This window comes from Heloderma suspectum, chromosome 4, assembly GCF_057233095.1.
Source record: "Heloderma suspectum isolate Gila_16-S chromosome 4, 16-S_ref, whole genome shotgun sequence".
Classification (NCBI taxonomy): domain Eukaryota; kingdom Metazoa; phylum Chordata; class Lepidosauria; order Squamata; family Helodermatidae; genus Heloderma; species Heloderma suspectum.
The window spans coordinates 24002111-24022151 of record NC_139461.1 but is presented as its reverse complement, the minus strand read 5'-3'; the positions used below and the strand labels follow the sequence as shown (position 1 = coordinate 24022151).

General features: G+C 42.3%; 2 protein-coding genes across 3 annotated transcripts in view; one reads left to right on the top strand and one right to left on the bottom strand.

The window, feature by feature from the left end:
• Positions 1-4567: 4567 nt before the first annotated feature.
• RNF139 (ring finger protein 139) lies at positions 4568-19051 on the top strand. The gene is made up of 2 exons (XM_084848851.1): positions 4568-5050; positions 14995-19051. The coding sequence occupies exons 1-2, from the start codon at positions 4867-4869 to the stop codon at positions 16806-16808; spliced, it is 1998 nt and encodes a 665-aa protein (XP_084704977.1). The 5' UTR covers positions 4568-4866; the 3' UTR covers positions 16809-19051.
• The window catches only part of TATDN1 (TatD DNase domain containing 1), a 17233-nt gene continuing 14897 nt past the window's right edge, over positions 17706-20041 (bottom strand). For both annotated transcript variants that reach the window (XM_084848853.1, XM_084848852.1), the window contains exon 12: positions 17706-17876. In XM_084848853.1, the coding sequence (XP_084704979.1) occupies positions 17774-17876 (103 nt within the window). In that variant the 3' untranslated portion in view covers positions 17706-17773. The remainder of the gene's footprint in view (positions 17877-20041) is intronic.

The window sequence follows — 20041 nt, the reverse complement described above, 5'->3', positions numbered from 1 at the left end:
AGCTACAACTCTGTGACAGCTTGCTTGAATGGGGTGAAATTGCAGTGGTGGGGTGCTCTAATAGGGAGCCTTCAGATGCTGTACTGGATAATTCAGGATTTGGGCTTCATGGAAAAGTGTGCAGAATGGAGGAAAGGGGGTGGGAGCTATAACTCCATGACAGTTTGCTGGAATGGGGCGAAAGTGGGGTGGTGAGGTGCTGTCATAGGGAGCCTTCAGATGCTGTACTGGATAATTCAGGATTTGGGCTTCTTCATGGAAAAGTGAGCATTCTCCCGCCATCCCATTTCCCCCTATTCGGCAGTTACCCGTTCCTTTTAATTGTTTATTTTGGCTTTGCACATCTACTCATTTTTGAATACGCATTTTCAGAGTTGTGAACAGGAAGCTTATACTCTTTCCTTTGGCATTAAACAAATGTGCATTAGGGCTTTATCGCAGTAGCGATCTACCACTATAGTGGGATCACGGGAGCAGAGAAGCCTGTCATTGCGAGTAGGGAGAAGTGACCAGAGGAGAAAGGGGAGTTGGAGCTATAACTCCCTGGCTGTTTGCTGGAATAGGGCTTATTTGCACTGGTGGGGTACTCTCATGGGGAGCAAGTATCTAGCCTACCTTTTGTCATTCATAAAAGCACTACAATACTGTTTCTAGCCTTCAGAATTGTGAATTACTCTCCATTCATAATATTGTAGGAGCAGGGGGGAGCCTGGACAGGGGTGGGAAACAAGTCTCTCTCATTGGTTCAGCAGCATCTGCTGGGTTGATGACATTCAGTTCTACTCTGCCCACCTGACCCAGAAGTATGTTGATTTCAAGCGCTGTGTGATCTGTGAAAAGTGGGGTTTTAGGTATGGTATGTTCCATGTTTCTTGCTTCGTGTGACCCTGATGGACCTAAGCCAATTTCGTCTAAATGCGGATAATACCATGCCGCTCTTCTCCTTCCATTGTCATGTAGATGGCCCCCTGGTGCATAAGTATCATCAAGGGTACTTCCAGATACAGGGGTCCTAGCGCTAACCATTAGAAACTCTTCCCTCTTTCTTCCTTAATAGCTTTTCTGTGGTAAGAAAAAAGGTGGAAGAAGCAGTGAGAAAACAAGCGAGGGTTACAATTGGAAGACAATGACATCTGAACAACATAAAATTATGTGAATGAGGCAGGGCCATGGTGTGATAAAAGCCTCATTTGGAAGCACCCCAAATGTATCTAATAAACTTTGTTTTGATATCAGATCCAAAATTTTGCAAGTATATAGTTTTGATATTCTAAAAAATGTAGTATTTGAGATCCAATTTGTATGACACAACACTCTGAAAAATATACAGTTTTGTGGAATCAAAATATTGTTATTATTTATGAGAAATGCCGGGTTGGATGAATCAGAGGTCGGAATTAAGATTGCTGGGAGAATTATCAACAACCTCCGATATGCAGACGATACCACCCTAATGGCAGAAAGCGAAGAGGATCTCAAGAGCCTCTTGTTGAGGGTGAAAGAGGAGAGTGCAAAAGCTGGTTTGAAACTCAACATTAAAAAAACGAAGATCATGGCATCTGGCCCCATCACTTCCTGGCATATAGAAGGGGAAGAAATGGAAGCAGTGACAGATTTTACTTTCTTGGGCTCCAAGATCACCGCAGACGGTGACTGTAGCCATGAAATTAAAAGACGCTTGCTCCTTGGGAGGAAAGCTATGGCCAACCTAGACAGCATAGTAAGAAGCAGAGACATCACCTTGCCGACAAAGGTCCGTCTAATCAAAGCTATGGTTTTCCCAGTAGTAATGTATGGCTGTGAGAGCTGGACTATAAGGAAGGCTGAGCGCCGAAGAATTGATGCTTTCGAACTGTGGTGCTGGAGAAGACTCTTACGAGTCCCCTGGACTGCAAGGAGGTCCAATCAGTCCATCCTAAAGGAAATCAACCCTGAGTGCTCATTGGAAGGACAGATAATGAAGCTGAAGCTCCAATATTTTGGCCACCTAATGCGAAGAGAAAACTCCCTGGAAAAGACCCTGATGCTGGGAAAGACTGAAGGCAAAAGGAGAAGGGGACGGCAGAGGATGAGATGGCTAGATAGCATCACGGATGCAATGAATATGAACTTGAGCACGCTCCGGGAGAGAGCGCAGGACAGGAAGGCCTGGCGTGCTATGGTCCATGGGGTCACGAAGAGTCGGACACGACTGAACGACTGAACAACAACAACAACAAAAACAACAACAACAATATGTGGGAGGAAAACCTTGTATACTCCATTTCAAAGTTAAAATATCTACAATTCTTTAGTTGTGTGTGCCAGCTATCAAATGCCATGGAAACAGTTACAGAAGAAGAGTCCTTCTGGATCAGGCCAAAGGGCCATCTAGTTCAACAACCCGCCTCCAACAATGGCTAGTCAGATGTTTCTGTGAAGCCCACCACAAGGCAAGAAGGCAATATGCTTATGGGCATTTCCCACCGTTTGCCCCTAACGACCTGATATTCAGAAGAAGAACATTGCCTCTGAATCTGGAGGTTTCATGTAGTTATTAATGTAATACCCACTGATAGACCTGTCCTCAATGAGTTTGTCCAGTTCCATATTAAAGCCTTCTAAGCCCCTGGAATCATTAAATCTCTTGTGAAAGAGAGTTCCACAAATAATGCATTCTGTGAAGTACTACTTTGTTTTGTCTTTCCTGATTTATTCGTTCCTCTAGCTCACCACCCTACTTTTGCCTCTTTTAATATAAAATGGGCATTCTCACTTCACAAACTTTGGGGTGATACTGGCTAAGACATTTTGCTGCCTGATGTGGAGCACAGATGATGTCACACACACACCGCCCCCACCAGGTTTGATAATTTTAAAAATGGTGCCTCCTGAAAAAACTTGTTTCATCATGCTTGCATGGGAGGGTCAGCCCTGATGTCACACAGCTACCTATGTGTGGTGGAATTTATGAAGTAAACCCCATCCACGTTAGGAGTGCATGAAAATAGTTGCAGCAGTTCCTGCACTTGCTAGCCATCTCCTAGCCTGCTGGGTGTGGGTACTACTGGGGGCTGGTGTGCATAGTGATGGGGAGCAGGTGGAGAACCACAGGTCTTTTCCGCCAGACCACAAAATCCTGGAGCTGTGCCTGGCCTATCTGGCTTTTTAAAATAGATTACATAAGTTTATGGAGAATAGGTCTTTTAGTGGCTATTAATCTGGATATTTAAATTGAATCAAATCCCAGACATGTTTCTCTGTTATAGGAAACACCAAAAAAAGTCATTTACAATGCAATCCTATGCATGTCTTCACAGAAGTAAAGACCCATTCACTGGGCTTACTCTTAGGAAAGTGTGCATAAGCACTGCAACCTCAGGGAAGTGGGCTCTAGTTCAGAAAAGCTTATGCCACAGTAAATCTATTCATCTTTAAAGTGGTGCCACAAAGTCTCCTTTTTGTAAAAGCAGAGGCACTATATCTGAACCAGGCACTGGAAACACACACAGGGTGGCCATGTGTCCTACATTACTGAGGAATGTTCTACTTGAAGGGATGTCAGAGAACAGTCTTCTATATGAATGTATCCTCTCTTTGGAGAGATGCCTGGTTGAAGTCCAATTTAAAGATAACAAACCATCCGAAGGGAGAGCAACAGGGGCCTTGAAGTTGCCCATCCAGTTAGCCCCTGGACAGCAGCCTCAGCAAGGCATACAAGTCACCTGGTCAGTCTTCCTTGCTATGGTGAGATATATTGTATTTCTGTTTAAATTATATCGTTTCTAAATGTGCACCTATACATAAAAATTAAGATGTGCACATTTTACGCAAATTTTGCCCTCTCTGAACTAGAGCCCGCTTCCCTGAGGTTGCAATCCTTATGCACACTTTCCTAAGAGCGGCCACCCTAAGCACTGCTGCCTTTACGCCCTCCCTGTGGGATTCCCAAAGCTTTGAGCTGGGCCACAGTTGAACACCTGATCCAGCAGGGCTCTCGGGGGCCCTAGGACTAGGAGGAGCCCTCCCATCTGTCTGCCCAGCAAAACGATCACTACGCTCATTTACTCAGAACTAAATCCCTTTGAATTCAATGGGTCTTACTTCCCAGGGTAAGGCCGCAATCCTAAAGCCATTTACGGGGGAGCAAGTCAAATGGGACACAGTGGGACTTATGACTTCTGGGTAAGCACTGCGCTAAAAGGCGGTCCTCTCCAACGTCAGCGTAACCTACGCCCCATTCCTTTCAATGGGTCTACTCGAAATAGGGCTAGCACTGGATACAACCCAGAGCGCGTAGCCCAGCGCGCGGAGACCGGCGTCCGCCTTGCGCTCCCCGGGCTCGTGAAGTTTCAGGCTCTCCCGGCGCGAGGCTGCCGGCGCCCGCGAGGCGGATCACGGACCGGCTCGGCGGCGCAGGCTCGAGGCGCGCGCGCGCGGGGCGGCTCTGAGGAGGGGGCGGGGCGCGCGCGCCGCCAATTTGGCGGGCAAAGCTCTGAGGGGCGGTTGGCGGCCTCGGCTCCGGCTTTCGTCCTCCCGGGAGGCGGGGCGCAGCATTGTGACGGAGGACGCCGCGGCCCCGCCCCTCGCGTCCCAGCGAGGCCCGCGGACAGCACGGCCGCCGCCGCTGCAGGTGGTGGCGCGTGCTCGCTCGCTCGCTCGCGGGCGGCGGCTGAGGAGGAGGAGGAAGGACCGAGGACGTGATGGCGGCGGCCCCGCGGGTGGCGGCCCCGCGGCTGGGTTCCCGAGCGGCTCGGCAGGCAGGCGAAGCGAGAGCCGGGCGATAAGAGGGAGCCCCTCACCCCTCCGTCGTCGTCGTCATCCCCTTTCTCCACCTTTCCCCCGCCACCCGCCCAGAGACGGACAGGAGGCGGCGGGGTCTCGGGGATGGCGGCCCCGGGCCCCCTTCAGCCGCCGCCTCAGCGGCTGGGCCCGCGGCTCCGGGTCGCCGTGGAGGTGGTGCTGCGGGCGCCCTGCCTCTTCTTCATCGACGCCATCTTCAACTCGGTCCCGGTGTTTCCCGGTGACTCCCTGTGGGCCGGCCTCCTCGGGGGGCTGCTGCGGCTGCTGGGTGAGAGGCTCCCCCGGCCCGCCCTCAGTTAACATTCGCCCCTCCCGCGCGCTTGCACCGTCGTGAGAGACCCCCCCGCCCTTCCCTGAGGAAAGCGGTTCTCTCTCTGCCCCCTCCCGTCTTCTTCTCTCTCTCTGCCCCCCTTCTCATAATTACCCCGAAGGAGTGCGGGAGGAAGAGATGTCCTTCCCCGGTCTTTCTTCTCCTCTCCTTTGGGACCCCCCCTCCCCAGCATATTAACACACATCTGGTAACAGTTTCTTCACCAGTTCCTTCCCTTTCCTGTGTGACAACTTAACTACTCTTTCACTTTTTCTCCTTTAGTTGGTTGGTGGGTGGGTAAAAGAAGTATCTCCTTAAATATTTCTCCTGGGCCCGATCCTCCCTGAAACCGGTTATCCCGTCTCCTTGACAGGCAGAAACTGCGCTAGGTCGGCCCTTTTGTTGCCTTTTCAAAACCAGATCTTTCCCAGTCCCATGTTGACCCATAGAGATGTGTTGAAATGGCAGGAAGGGAACAACCCCTGTGCGTGGCCAGTGTAAAGGGTGCTTAAAGGATGTGAAAGGGTACAGTCTATAATAGGTAGATCTTGATAGGCGGTTACTGTAGTTATCACATAAGAATTTTTTTTAAATGTTAATGTTGTTTATTGTCATTTTACTATTTCAATAGTACTTGTGAGTCTTCTTGGAAGGCTTTGTATCCTGAAAGGCAAGATAAAAATAATTGTAATAAATAAATATATTATGTAACGTACATCCTCATCTTCCTAACCATGCTTTCCTCTTAGAGATTTCCTGAGAGATTCCCACTTTGTTTCTTTTTATTCACTTCTTTTGCTAAAACCCAAACAGGTGTGTTGTTTATTTAATGCTAAGGGCGCAGTCAGTTTTCCTGAGGTAAAAAGTTAGACCCCTTCTTCAAGCTGCTGTCAAAAGGACTATAGGCAACTCTTCTCTGTGGTCATTAAGATGCGGCTTAAAAATTAGGCTGATACTTACAGTACCTAGTACTTACAGTTGTGGAGTTCCCAGTTTTGTACATTTTTAAAGATACTAGCTACAGCTTGGCATAATTATTTGGTTAAGCGTAAGCTGACCTTTTATGGGCTTGTCTTGGTTGAAGTCTGCCATTCTCAAATCTCTTCTTATCTGTAACTTAACTCCTAGTGTTTCAGTATCTTTGAGGGTTTTTTTCAGTATAATCATTGTGTGTCTGCTGCTGATTAGATCATAGAGCTGTTAACATGTTGGAACTTTGTAAGGCTGACAATGTGGTATACACCAACCATGTTTATTAAGCATTATGGCACGGATATGAAACCTTGTTCTGATGCCAGATTTGGAAGGGCTGTTTTTCAAAGTCTTTCAGTGATGATTCAGTATGCTGAATGTTCCAGGTATGCTAGCTTACCAGTCACTTAATTGTTGGACTGCACAGAGACTAAAGAAGAAAGGCAACTCCTTACCTGTAATTAGTGTTCTTCAAGTGACCATCTGTACAGTCACACACAGCCTGTGCAGCCTCTATATTCTAAAAAGCTATGCTTCAAAGCAGAGTTTAACTGAGATACCTTGATCTGTCTTCCATATTATTTCATCTTCTGTATGTCACATTCCTGAGAATATCTGAATGAATTTACCTGTCAACTCCAATTTAATTTAGTTCAACTCAGAAAGCTTTGTCTACGTGTTGAGTTTGATTGTAACTTTATTAGAAGTTACAAGATACGCTGCTGTGCCTAGAGCACATTTATACTGTAATGGAGAAAATAAATTTCCTTTCATGAGACTTGACATGTTTCTCTTGAGTGTGACTAAATTATGTACTGTGTATTAAAACTATTGGTGTTCCAATAATTATACTGTGAGTTTATAATTTTATAAAGCAGCAAATGAATGAATTGTATGTCAGTAAGGAGCAAAATTATATAGAGCGATAAGTTCTGGGATTGTGCAAAAACTGGCCCAAAGAAGTACTACTTGCCACTGGCTCCTTGTATCATTTGATAGAGGTATCAGAGATATCGACTGGGTTTGCATGATCACAAAGAGGGAAATAAGCCATGGTGGCTTATTTCCCCCATTGTAAGTGCTGAGCTGATTTGTATAACTACCCTTGTCAGGATGGCTTGTTTCTTTGGTTAACAAGCCACCCTAAAACAGCCCATGGGTTCTGGGCGGCTTGCTAACCATGGGAACAAGCCACCCTCACTGGGTTCACATGACACAGTAAGCCCTGCCGGAGAAGGCAATTATGCAAATCCCCCTGGCACTTCACATGCTGTGACTTATTTCCCCCTCTGTGAACATGCAAACAGGCCCTATTGCAGCCCATGGCTTAGTTCCTTTATCTTAGAACTAGACATCAGACTGAACTCAGGGCCACCCCAGAAAATCACAGTATGATTCTGTAGTACGCATGTGTGACTTTATGAGGGTTTTTTGCCCCTTTCTATCTGTTGCCAGAATACAGAGATACTGGCAATACTTTAATCTGGAGATTAAATTGTGTCTGAATTGCGATATTGTTACAAGTAAATACTAGATTATTGCCGGGATCTTGATATTTATGCCAGTGATGTGGCCTGACTTAGTGATATTGGCATGCAATCAGGAGAATAGGTATGTTGAAGAAGGACAGATTATGGGTGCAATCCTATGCATGTTTAGGCAGAAGAAAGTCCTACAACCCATAGCATATCCCAGCCAGTAATGCAGGCTGGGGAATGCTAGGAGTTATAGGAACTTTTTCCTGTCTAAACATGCATGCATAGGATTGCTCTCTAAAGGGGTTTGAGCATAACGCTCAGGGAGAGTAACTTCCACCAAGGTGACTCATCGCTCAAAACAGGATTGTATCCAGACTGCCATACTTAGAGTAGACCCATTGAAATCAGTGAGGCAAGTTAGTCATGACTGAGGTTCATCGATTTCAGTGGTTCTACGCTAAGCATGACTAAGTCTGGATCCAACCCGATAATATATCTTTAAAAAGAGGGATGAGATAATTTTCAGGTTGAGGCTTTTAAGTGCCTTACTTGGGTTTCTTCCAGCAGTTGCTTGTGAATGAGGAGGAGGTGATGATGGTAGAATTGGAAACCTCACTGAAACATGCCTCATTCATCCTGTTATGAAGATACATCAGAATCAAGTGCTTTGAAACTTATCCTTCATAAATTAGTTTTGACAGGTCTGTTACTGGATGATCTCTGTTAAAGAGTACAATGATAAGCTTAAGTGATTATGGCCACTTGAGAACTATGTTTAAATGGTTACATTGTTGAAAAGATTAGGGGATGAGGAGGGTCTGCCTAAGAAGTCTTTTTATTTGAGACTATTCATTCCTTATTGCTAATTTACATGAATCATCTTTCATATGACATTCATATGGATTAATGCAGTGAGGAAAATGGATGCAGCTTGTATTGATCTTTTTTCTTCAGTGTAAAAGGTTTCATTGACAAAGAGTAGCAGGGTGGATTGATTTAAATCGAGGCAATTTAAATCAGTGATTTAATTCAGCAAGAAAATAGGTCAATTTAAATCACTGATTTAAATCAAAATTTCCATTGAAACTTGTTAATATATTTCTTGAACAATGGTGCAAATGTGACCACTAATCCAGATTAATTAACAACTAAATAGAGTATTGTTTACACTGTTTCATTCTTACAAAGCAGGCTTTGCATCTCCCTGTCTTGCTGTATGTATTTTGCATGCTTTCCTTTTTATTTATAGAGGGAATGTCTTTACAATATTCCCATATAGGGTCTTATGCCCAGCACCCATGACAGTTTGAGGTTAACAGCACAATCCTAAATAAATTCCACTGAGTAAGGCTTACCCCCAGGTAAGTGGGTATAGGATTGCAGCCTTAGTATGAGAATACAGGAAGGTGCACACTGAACAATTTTGTCTCCTTTTTCTTTCCAGTGTTGCTTCTTTCTGCTTCACTCTGTCTTGGTCTGGCCCTCACAAACAAAGTAACAAACAAAAACAAAATGGCCATGACTGATAGGTTTGATAGTTACTGGGCTGAAAAAAATCTATTGTAAATTTTTTAAAATCCATTTTTTCAAGGCACTGATTTTTATCCACCTTGTTGTATTGTCTTTCTGTCTTAATTAACTCCTCTGTATTGCTTGGCCCAACTCCAGCACCACATAAGCACAGAAGAACAATCCTATCTAGACTGTGTCTTTGCACATCTGATTTTAGTCAAAGAAACTGAAAGCCCAGGACTTTCAAGAAGCAAAAGCTGTTAGTTAGGCTGGACAGAGAGAGTCATTTTCATGAGATGAAAAACTGAAATTAATGTCCATGTTTGATTGGTAGGTAACTTCATTTTTATGAGACTAAGTAGTTTTAAAATTCTTAAAGAGATAGGAGTACCAGACCACCTTACCTGTCTCCTGAGAAACCTGTACGAGGGTCAAGAAGCAACAGTAAGAACCGGACATGGAACAACCGATTGGTTCAAAATTGGGAAAGGAGTACGACAAGGCTGTATATTGTCGCCCTGCTTATTTAATTTATATGCAGAGTACATCATGAGAAACACCGGGTTGGATGAATCACAGATCGGAATTAAGATTGCCGGGAGAATTATCAACAACCTCAGATACGCAGACGATACCACCCTAATAGCAGAAAGCGAAGAGGATCTAAAGAGCCTCTTGTTGAGGGTGAAAGTGGAGTGTGCAAAAGCTGCTTTGAAACTCAACATTAAACTAAAATTATGGCATCTGGCCCCATCACTTCCTGGCATAGAGAAGGAAGAAATGGAAGCAGTGACAGAGTTTATTTTCTTGGGCTCCAAGATCACCGCAGACGGTGACTGTAGCCATGAAATTAAAAGACGCTTGCTCCTTGGGAGGAAAGCTATGGCAAACCTAGACAGCATAGTAAGAAGCAGAGACATCACCTTGCCGACAAAGGTCTGTCTGGTTTTCCCAGTAGCAATGTATGTCTGTGAGAGCTGGACTATAAAGAAGGCTGAGTGCCGAAGAATCGATGCTTTCGAACTGTGATGCTGGAGAAGCCTCTTACAAGTCCCCTGGACTGCAAGGAGGTCAAATCAGTCCATCCTGAAGGAAGTCAACCCTGAATGCTCATTGAAAGGACAGATACTGAAGCTGAAGCTCAAATATTTTGGCCACCTAATGCGAAGAGAAAAGTCACTGGAAAAGACCCTGATGGTGGGAAAGATTGAAGGCAAAAGGAGAAGGGGACAGCAGAGGATGTGATGGCTAGATAGCATCACTGATGCACTGAATCATCATGAACGGACTTGAGCACACTCCGGGAGAGAGCGCAGGACAGGAAAGCCTGGCGTGCTATGGTCCATGGGGTCACGAAGAGTCGGACACGACTGAAAGACTGAACAACAACAAGTAGTTTTAACATATTTATGATGTGTTTTAATTGTAACTGTTACTTTTTAAGTTAGAGAGAAATTTAGTATTTTACTTATGATGTGTATGTTTTTAAAAAATCTGATTTAAATTTTAAAAATCACCAATTTATGCATGACTATCTAGTTTCAGCTATTGGGTGGTATGGAAATGTAATAAATAAATACTTAGGACTATAGTCGATTAAGCTAACTGTGGGGGGCTTTGGTACTGAAACTCAGCTTATGGTAAAAGGCAGAGGCCTGATTGTAATGTACTAGGAACAACCTAATTCTAGATTGGCTTTGTTTGTGAAAGGAAGCTGTGTATCATTGAACTTTTCTAATGAGTTGTAAAGGGTGCTGTTAAACTAAACTGGAACTTGTGGATGTGCTAGCCCCTTCTAGGAATGAATAAGATGTGTAACTGTGACTCATGAGTCAAGTCTGGATAAGCCCCAGCTGAATATTTTGTTAGTGTCTGATTGCAGATTCTGGGTTTGGGACGTAATATAACTATTCAAAGGGCAGTGGGATATATCTTGAGTTAGAACTTACAGAACAGAGATTTTAAGGAATATTCTTATTATGACAGCCTATAGCATCAATGTTGTTCCAGATATTCCTCATAACTTATTTCTAGGGTATGTTTTTGGTCTCATTAGGGAGGAAAGTATCTTACTCAATATGAAGTCCTAGCTAAATATGTTTGACAAGATTTTGGCAGTTTTAAACAATCCCCAAAGTGAAGACCTGGGTAGTGTGGGCTGTTGTAATTATGGAAATTACAATGTGAAATGATAAGAAGCCAGACTTTCTACAGATATTTCTCAATCAAAATAGCACTGGTCTACATGTTCAGGAGAAAGCATGGTAAAGAGTTTGGTTTTCAGAATGCTCTTGCAGATTTAGATTTTCTTTACTGTTGTGAGATTATCTAGAATATTTTTTATAATTGTATAGAACAGATCTTTATTAGAGCTAGAAGTTGTATAATATCTTCTGTGCTTATGTATAGGTGTATGCAATCCTAAAAAATGTTAGTAACAAAATATAGAATTCTATCCATATGCAATCCTCAACAGTTCCCTGGTTTACACTGATATTCTCCTTTATTAGGTATTTATTTATTCAGATATGTAGCAGTAGCTCAGGGTGTTGCTTATTTGCTGCATGTTATTTTTTTTTTTTAGAAAAGGCAACTTTCTGAGAGGGAGATTTAATACTTTGGGCAGAATCCAACGGGGTGCTTATGCCCCTCCAATTCTCTTGCACCCTGCGGATTCTGTTGCATAAGCGGTGGGTCCCAATGATTCCGTTGTGCAAACAGGACCCACCACTTGTGCAACAGATTTAGCATTTCCCAGAGGAAGCTCTGAAACGAGCAGAAACCCTTGTTTCTCTCTCGAGTGGGACAGATTGGCAGAGCTCCCTTACACAAACTCCGCTGACCTACCCCATTCTAGAAATGAGCATTTTTGCTTGTTTCCAATTGCCCCAGAAGCACTAAATATTTGTTCCAGAAGTGTTGGGTGCCGCTTGTGGACAGGAATTGGTGGGGTGTAAGAGAATCAGCGAAGGCGTAAGTGCCCCATTGGATTCCACCCTTTGCAATTAAGCTCTTCAAGAGCTAGTGGCAGATGTGTTGACTTTTTTCTATTTAAAGTTTGTATAGTCATGCAGGTGATAGAAATCTAAAAGGTTATTTCTCCTTTTATTGACTAGGATAGAGGTTCATATATCTTTCACTAAGATATTTCTTCACGTAAGGAGCCAACAATTTTCTACCCCTTTATCAGGAAATCAGAATTACCTCTGTTATTCTAAACCCTCAGCGATCTCATGCCCCAATGCAAAATTACAATGGGTTGGATCCAGACTTAATCATGCTTAGAGCAGACCCATTGAAGTCGGTGGAATTTAAGTGAATCATGTCTGTCTTGCCCCACTAATTTCAGTGGGTCTACTCTAAGCACAACAAGTCTGGATAGAACCCAATGTATATCAGCTGTTACAATTTAGAACCCATTAGTATGTTCTGGCTACTTTCACCTTAGTAAAATAGTTTAAGAACAAACATCATGTGACTTTCCTAATCCTTCCTTGTGTCCCAGGGACTAACTAGATTTTGATCCAAATACTTGTTCTCTGGAAATCTTGTTCTCTTCAAGGCTTATAGGAGTGTTGCTTATGTTCTCTTTGTCCCTTTGCCTAATAGGTTTCGTCCCTTGATCCAGTTGTTACATTGCAAAAACTGTTGTAGAAGTGGCTTCTCGCTACTTCTCTCCCTGTCAGTATAGGTTTGTCTCTATTTTCAGTAACGTCAGTGTTATAAACAAGTTATTTTAAGCCAGAAGAGGAGGTGCTATCTTCTACTCCACTTGAGCACATTTTAGCCATTTGTCTTGAATGCATCAGAGGGTATTTAAGTTTGTTTCATCACCTTTTTGGCTCAATGGTCAGTAATTGAAATCCAATAAGTATCCTTCCTAAACATATCCAGTTCTATTGAAATCAGGTTATTTGTGGAAGATGCTTTCTTGTGTCCCTAAAACCTTCTCTCCGACCTCAATGTATTAATAGAAAATGTGTGCCAAATGACATTCTTCCCCTGCCACCATCAGGATATTTTAGAATGCAATCATACTGCCTTTTGACTAATTAATAAATTAATTTATTTGTTAAATTAATAAATTTTAATTATTAAAATTAATAATTTTAACATCTATTTTTAGATTGTTAAACAGATTTATTTATTTTCCTTATGTATTATCTTCAGTATAGTGCCTTGATGACCAACAATGTGCTTCATAAATAATTATCATAAGCCATGTGGGCCAATCTCTTAAACTCTGCTGAGTAGCCTCTGAACATTCTAGTTACTGCTGCTTGTTCCAGTTTGATTTAATATTTTCTTTACGATAGGCCTCCACAGTTTAATACCCACTCAGCCAAACAGGGGTCAAGGACCTGTTTTAGCTGCCTGCCTGGGATAACAAAACAACAAGGGCTGTCAGGTACCTGAAACCACACTGGATGGCAGGTGGGCTGTGTCCAGCTTGTTGAGTCACAAGTTCAATGGCCCCATTTATATTAAGAATTCTCTGTCCTCTATCTCTGTCCTTTTCCCAACATTCAGTAGAATGTTTTCTGCATCTAGCTTGCCATCAGATATTGTGTAATAATCCATACATGGGCGAAATCTCACCTTCATGAGCAATTTTATCCATAGACAAAAACTTTTTTTAAAAAACAACAACAACAAGGATTTCTCTTGGTGTGCACATGAAACACATTTTGCACCCCCTGTATTCTGTTCATTGTTTATCACTTCCATCATTTTGAGCCTTCTTTGCCTCCCAAAGTAGGCAAACAAAATATACTGTATAGCCTCAAATCCTATTTGTAAGGCACAGCAATCCATTGAGAGCCTGTACCTTTAAATGTATTGACAAAAGCAGCAGGAAATCTTGTGCTTAACCATAAGCCCAAGGTATGTGGGTTTACTGCAGGGGTGAGGAACCTGTGGCCCTCCAGATGTAGCTGGATTCCAGTTCCTATCAGTCCCAGCCAACATGGACTATGTCGTCAGGCATGGTGGGAATTGTAGTTCAGCAACATCTGGAGAGTGAGGTTCCCCACCCCTGGTTTATTGGCTAAACAAATCCACACAGTAAAAAGTAGTACCCAAACAGTAGAATGAAATGACACAATAATGGGACTTGCCTGATGGCTTATGTATTGCATGTTAGCCCTGTCATTGATATACCTTTAGATTCAGTATTAAAATATCAAGAGATGTCTAGTTCTTAATCTGCAGTTACAAATATGATTGGGTAAGTGTAAAAGCACACAGCCATGGGGTTGGAAAAACAAATGTTTTTTATTGTATATGGATGTATGTGACCACTCCATATTCACAGAAATATACAGAATCAGATTAAGTAAATCAGTGAGGGATAACAGGCAGTAATAGCCTGTGACATGAATACAATTAATATGTTGACTCACTCTACCATTCATGAACAGTATGTTCCAATTTCCAAAGCAAATTGTGTGATATGTGTGAGTGCAGTCTGCTTATTATAAATTCATTGATTTTTGCAAGGTTTCTGCCAATCTCACTTAAGATTGTTCACAAATACGAACTCTCTATTTTGTAGCATTTCACTTATGTGAAAACACTGCACTTGCTGGGAGGTAGTCCGAGGTGCTGCAAATGAACAGCAATAGATGTAGATTAGAGGTGGTGGCCTAAGATGTCATCCAATGCATGCTTAGTCGATACCATAGCACTGTTTTTTCCCCAGTAGTTTGGAGGAAGTGCGTATACAGATATTTATATTCTGGGTTGTGGGAAATTAGTTTTTATTGGGATTTAATTAATGGAGTACAGCTTCAGTAAAATGAACTGTAGATCTCTTATAAATGACCTAGAACAACAGCTGCATTTGTTCATAGTGAATATATGTTAGTAACTTTCAGTCACCGAGTATCTGCTGGTTGTAAAGTGTACATACAACTGAACTATTTCTTCTTTTTCTTCTAGGTGTCTTTGTATCCAGTATTGTTCTGGTTCTACCACAAAGAGCACTTTTCAAGTTTTATATGATCAGCTCTGCTTTTCTGCTAGCCGCAACATCAGTGCTGGTGAACTATTATGCTTCTTTGCACATAAACTTCCACAGTGCCTATTACACAGCTTTTGGAGTTCAGCTCCTTCCTCATAAAGGACCTTCCTTATGGATGGCACTCTCTGTCCTTCAGCTTACCTTTGGAATTGGCTATGTTGCACTGTTCAATATTGAGGCCATATACTCTCAACTAATCATCTTGGATTTATTGATTCCTATTGTAGGTGTGATCATTGAATTACCTTTACACATCAGGCAGATTTTAGTCTTTACCTCAGGCTTCATTTTGACATTATACACTCTGGTAATTTTAGTCCCTAAAATGAAGTGGTTCTACTACTCTATAAGGTATGTCTATCTTCTTATAAGGCACATGTATCGCATTTACGGATTACAATTGTTGCTGGAAGACACATGGAAAAGGATTCGTTTTCCAGATATATTACGTGTCTTTTGGCTAACAAGACTTACAGTTCAAGCTGTTGTGCTAACTTGTGTTATCAAAATGGCAGAAACTGATCCAGGCAAGAAATTCTATATGATAGCTTTGGACAATTTTTGGGAATTATTTTGCAGCCTTATTATCAGTGGGTGTGATTCTACTTTAACTGTATTAGGCATGAGTGCTGTAATTTCATCTGTAGCTCACTATCTGGGGCTTGGTATTTTGGCCTTTATTGGATCTACTGATGAAGATGACAAGAGGCTTGGTTTTGTGGCACCAGTTTTATTTTTTATTTTGGCCCTGCAGACTGGCTTAAGTGGGCTAAAGCCAGAAGAGAGACTAGTCCGCTTAAGTCGAAACATGTGCCTTTTGCTGACTGCAGTCCTGCATTTTATCCATGGAATGACAGACCCTGTCCTGATGTCTCTGAGTGCCTCCCACGTGTCCTCGTTTCGCAGACACTTCCCTGTGCTTTTCGTCTCAGCTTGCCTCTTCGTTCTTCCAATTTTTCTCAGTTACATCCTTTGGAACCACTATGCACTAAATACATGGCTGTTTGCTGTTACAGCATTCTGCGTGGAACTATGCCTAAAGGTTATTGTTTCTATCACTGTGTATGTATTGTTCATGATTGATGGCTACTATAATGTCCTATGGGAAAAGCTGGATGATTATGTCTACTATGTTCGATCAACGGGCAATATTATTGAGTTTATATTTGGAGTAATAATGTTTGGGAATGGTGCTTACACCATGATATTTGAATCAGGAAGCAAAATTCGGGCTTGTATGATGTGTCTACATGCCTACTTCAACATCTACCTGCAAGCCAAGAATGGCTGGAAAATCTTTATAAATCGCAGGACAGCTGTTAAGAAAATCAACTCACTTCCTGAAGTCAAAGGAGAGCAATTACGTGAAATAGATGATGTGTGTGCAATCTGCTATCACGAGTTTACCACATCTGCTCGTATTACTCCGTGTAATCACTACTTCCATGCACTTTGCCTTCGGAAATGGCTCTATATTCAAGATACTTGTCCAATGTGCCATCAAAAAGTTTATATTGAGGATAAGGAGAACACAAATCTCTCAAACAACAATGGCTTTGTTGCACTTGATGAAAACGAACCTAATGAAAATCCTGCACAAGGAGAAGTAGCGGCTGCTGATGCTGAAAATGAACTAAATGAAGATAATGAAAGCACTGAGAGTGAGGAGGAAGAGACTCAGAGCTCGACTCAGTCTGCTGTCTCAGTCCCCGAACAACCCTCTGAACATTAAACCTGAGTTTAAGCAGGTTTAAAATGTCATGTACTGAACACTGTGGGTGTTTGTTAATAGTGGAGTACAACAGTGGAATAAAAGCTTCACTTCATCAGTGTATACTAAGCACAAGAACAGTATCTCAAAATGTTAAATCTGTGAATGGGTTGTCTATTTACTGTGATGTGCTACTGTAAATATACCTCTAATTACTACTGGTCTCTTTTGTGACCACCTTAAACTTTATGTACATTATTGTACATGGAATAAAGTGTTTTCACATATTTTTTTAAAAAGTTGAACAAAACACTCCTTAATTGGTAATAAAATTATAGTGTGTACATTGTGTCAAAAAGTTCCCACAGTTTGGTATACCTAAGCCAATGGTTTTTAGGATATTTTGAAAATGAGCTGGTGTCGCAAGGAGGCACCCTTTAAATTAATAACGATGGTAAGAGTTAACATACTCTATTTACAAACCATATCAAAGCACCATACCCAGCTTGACAGCTAAAAATAAAATTTTAGATTTGTATAATTGTTACCATTCCTGCTAGTGTTTATGGAGAACAGCAGAAATGTGGGAGAGAAGGAACAACTTCGTTCTTTCTGGAACTGAGTTGGCCACATCCTTTAAAAAAAAAGTGGTTATTCTCTTACTATTTTCATTTCTGCAATGGTAAGAAAATGAAGTATACTGAATGCAAAGTTAACTGGATAGTGCAATAAACTGAAGTAAGTACTGAAGAGGGGTAATACTTTTAAGAACTTTTTCTAGAATCTGGTGTGGCAAAAATGCCCCTGAAAAATTTACTGCAAAAAGGAATGTTAATTTCTTAAGCTTTCTGCCTATATGTTTAATCCAACCACCCTATAGAGCAAGCATACTTCTAAAAATGATGATTTCAGACTTGATGCAGAAGAGACTTTTAATTCTTTTATTTAAAAGAATTAACGTGCTGTATCATAATACATAAACTACATTACATATCTGGAAAGAAAACTTTAATACTGTTGTTATACATAGTGTTGGCCAATTCTAGTGGATCTTCTTCACGTACTGCTGCAAGTATTTCCAGTATTTGGCTAAAATGAAACAGAAAGTGTCTTACTAGAAAAAGTGCAGTTTATCGAACATGCTGATGTCACTTCACTGTTTGTTCACAAGTAACTTGAAAACTTTTGATCAAGGTGATTAAAGTTTGTATAAACAGTTTTTGGGATTCCAAAAATCATTCTGGCTCAGTCTCAGTTAGGTGCAAGAAAAACACAATGCCTGCATGGCGGCCATCATGCAAAACTGTGGTTTAGCAAAGCCTGAACAAGTCGAGACTTGTGTGCTCCCTCTCCCCAATCTTTCTGCATGGCCAAGAGAAAGAGTTTAGAAACGTCTGCTTTTGAACTCTATTTTCTGTGAACCTGAAACTGTGGTTAACCTTAACTATGGTTAATTTAAAGAACCCTGCTTCATAAACCAGTGTTTGAAGTTGGCTTGTTTGAAACTAGCCATAAGTTAAGATTAACCAGTTTGCTGGGTTCATATGACAGAGGAAGGTAAGGTCAATCAAAAGCAGAAAGAACAACTTTTAAACTCTTTGCAGCGGTATCAGAAGAGAAGTGGGTGGAGGCAAACATGAGCCTGGAAAGAGGCTAGGCTTATTCACATCTTGCTAAACTAAAATTTGCTTACTTAAAATATTTGTAGTTTAGTATGATGTCCAGACACAGCCAGTAGCATATACAGGTTCCAGGCAGGAGTGATGCATCTTCTCATCTGCATTGTAATACTTACAATACAGCAAATTCCCATTTATGCAGCAGTGGTGAAGGGGAAAACATGAGTAGGTGCATAGTTTTATCTACACCACTCTATGTTGACTACTGGTGCACAAGTTCAAGTGCTGGATACATGATCGATACATGATAGCCACACATCGAGGGGCGTTGTTGGGAGTGGGGTCACTGCTGGGAAGGGGAGCACTAATCCCCCCCCGGAATGTTGTAACTCGCCTTTGAAAACTGCCCCTCTGCACTGCCAAGGGAGGCTTTTAAAAGCCAAACTGCTGTGCCACTGGGTATTTGGGGGAAGGGTGCATGTTCTGTGTGGAAATTAGTATGGATATGAGTGTATGTGTGTGAGAGAGAAAAGGGACTGGGCAATCGGGGGGGGGGGGCATGTGCCAGCATGTAGCCCCTATCTTGCTAGTCCAGAGCCAATATGGCTCTTTGATCAAAGAAGCTTCCCCGCCACTGGAATAGACAAAAAAGTAATAAAATCTGACTATTTTGGTGTTCAAAGCCATTTGCCTCAGTTTAACTTTGACCTTTCATTGTGGCTTTTTTCTAATTTGTTCAGTGCTTTATTTCAATACTAGTCATATCACTGTTGCTATTTAACTAAAAGCCACCAGTGCTGTACAGTAAGTTATATAAGCACTGTGCTATGATAATTAGTAGACGTGGTCCAATCCAGCAAGGAAAATTTCACATGGTTATGTATTGAAAGAATGGAAGTTGTGTCCCATGTGGGAAGTTCAGAAAGTACACCTTAGCCTGAATGGTTTTCTGCCAAGATTAGTAGGCCTGCCTTGCTTAATTATGTTCGCATAATGTTACATAAGCGGCATTAAACCTTTTGACCCTAGTCAAGCTTCAGCAATCTTCTCCAGCCTGGTGCCCTCCAGATGTTTTAGACCTCAGTGCCCATCAGCTCCAGCCAATGTGTCCAATGAATGTTGGAAGTTGTGGTCCAAAACATCTGGAGGGCACCAGGTTGAAGACAGCTGAGCTATGGTCAGTCATGACTAATTCCCATTTAAAGCAATGAGTAAATTATGACTACCTCATTTCATTGGTTTCAGTGTCACATAGTCATGACTAACTTAAGCTGGACTATAGCCTTGACATATTAAGGGCACAATCCTATGCAGATAGGCGTCCGCCTCCAAACTCAGAGGCGACCGCCTATCCAATGCAGGGCAGGAGAAGCACGGAGGAGATCAGTACCTCTGTGCTCATTTGCGGGTAGGCAGCTGATTTCAGCTATCTAGCCACAGGAGGGCAGAGCAGGGGAGGAGGCTTCCGGACAACACATAGGATGTGTCGTACTGGCATTTCTGCCCTGGAACGCCCCGTTTTGGCCGCTTTGCACTCCTCTTGCGAGTGCGGAGCACAGGGCCTGTGAGGAAGGGGGGGGGGGGTCGATTCCCAGAAAACCACATATCCTATGGCCGTCTAGTTGCTAACTAGCA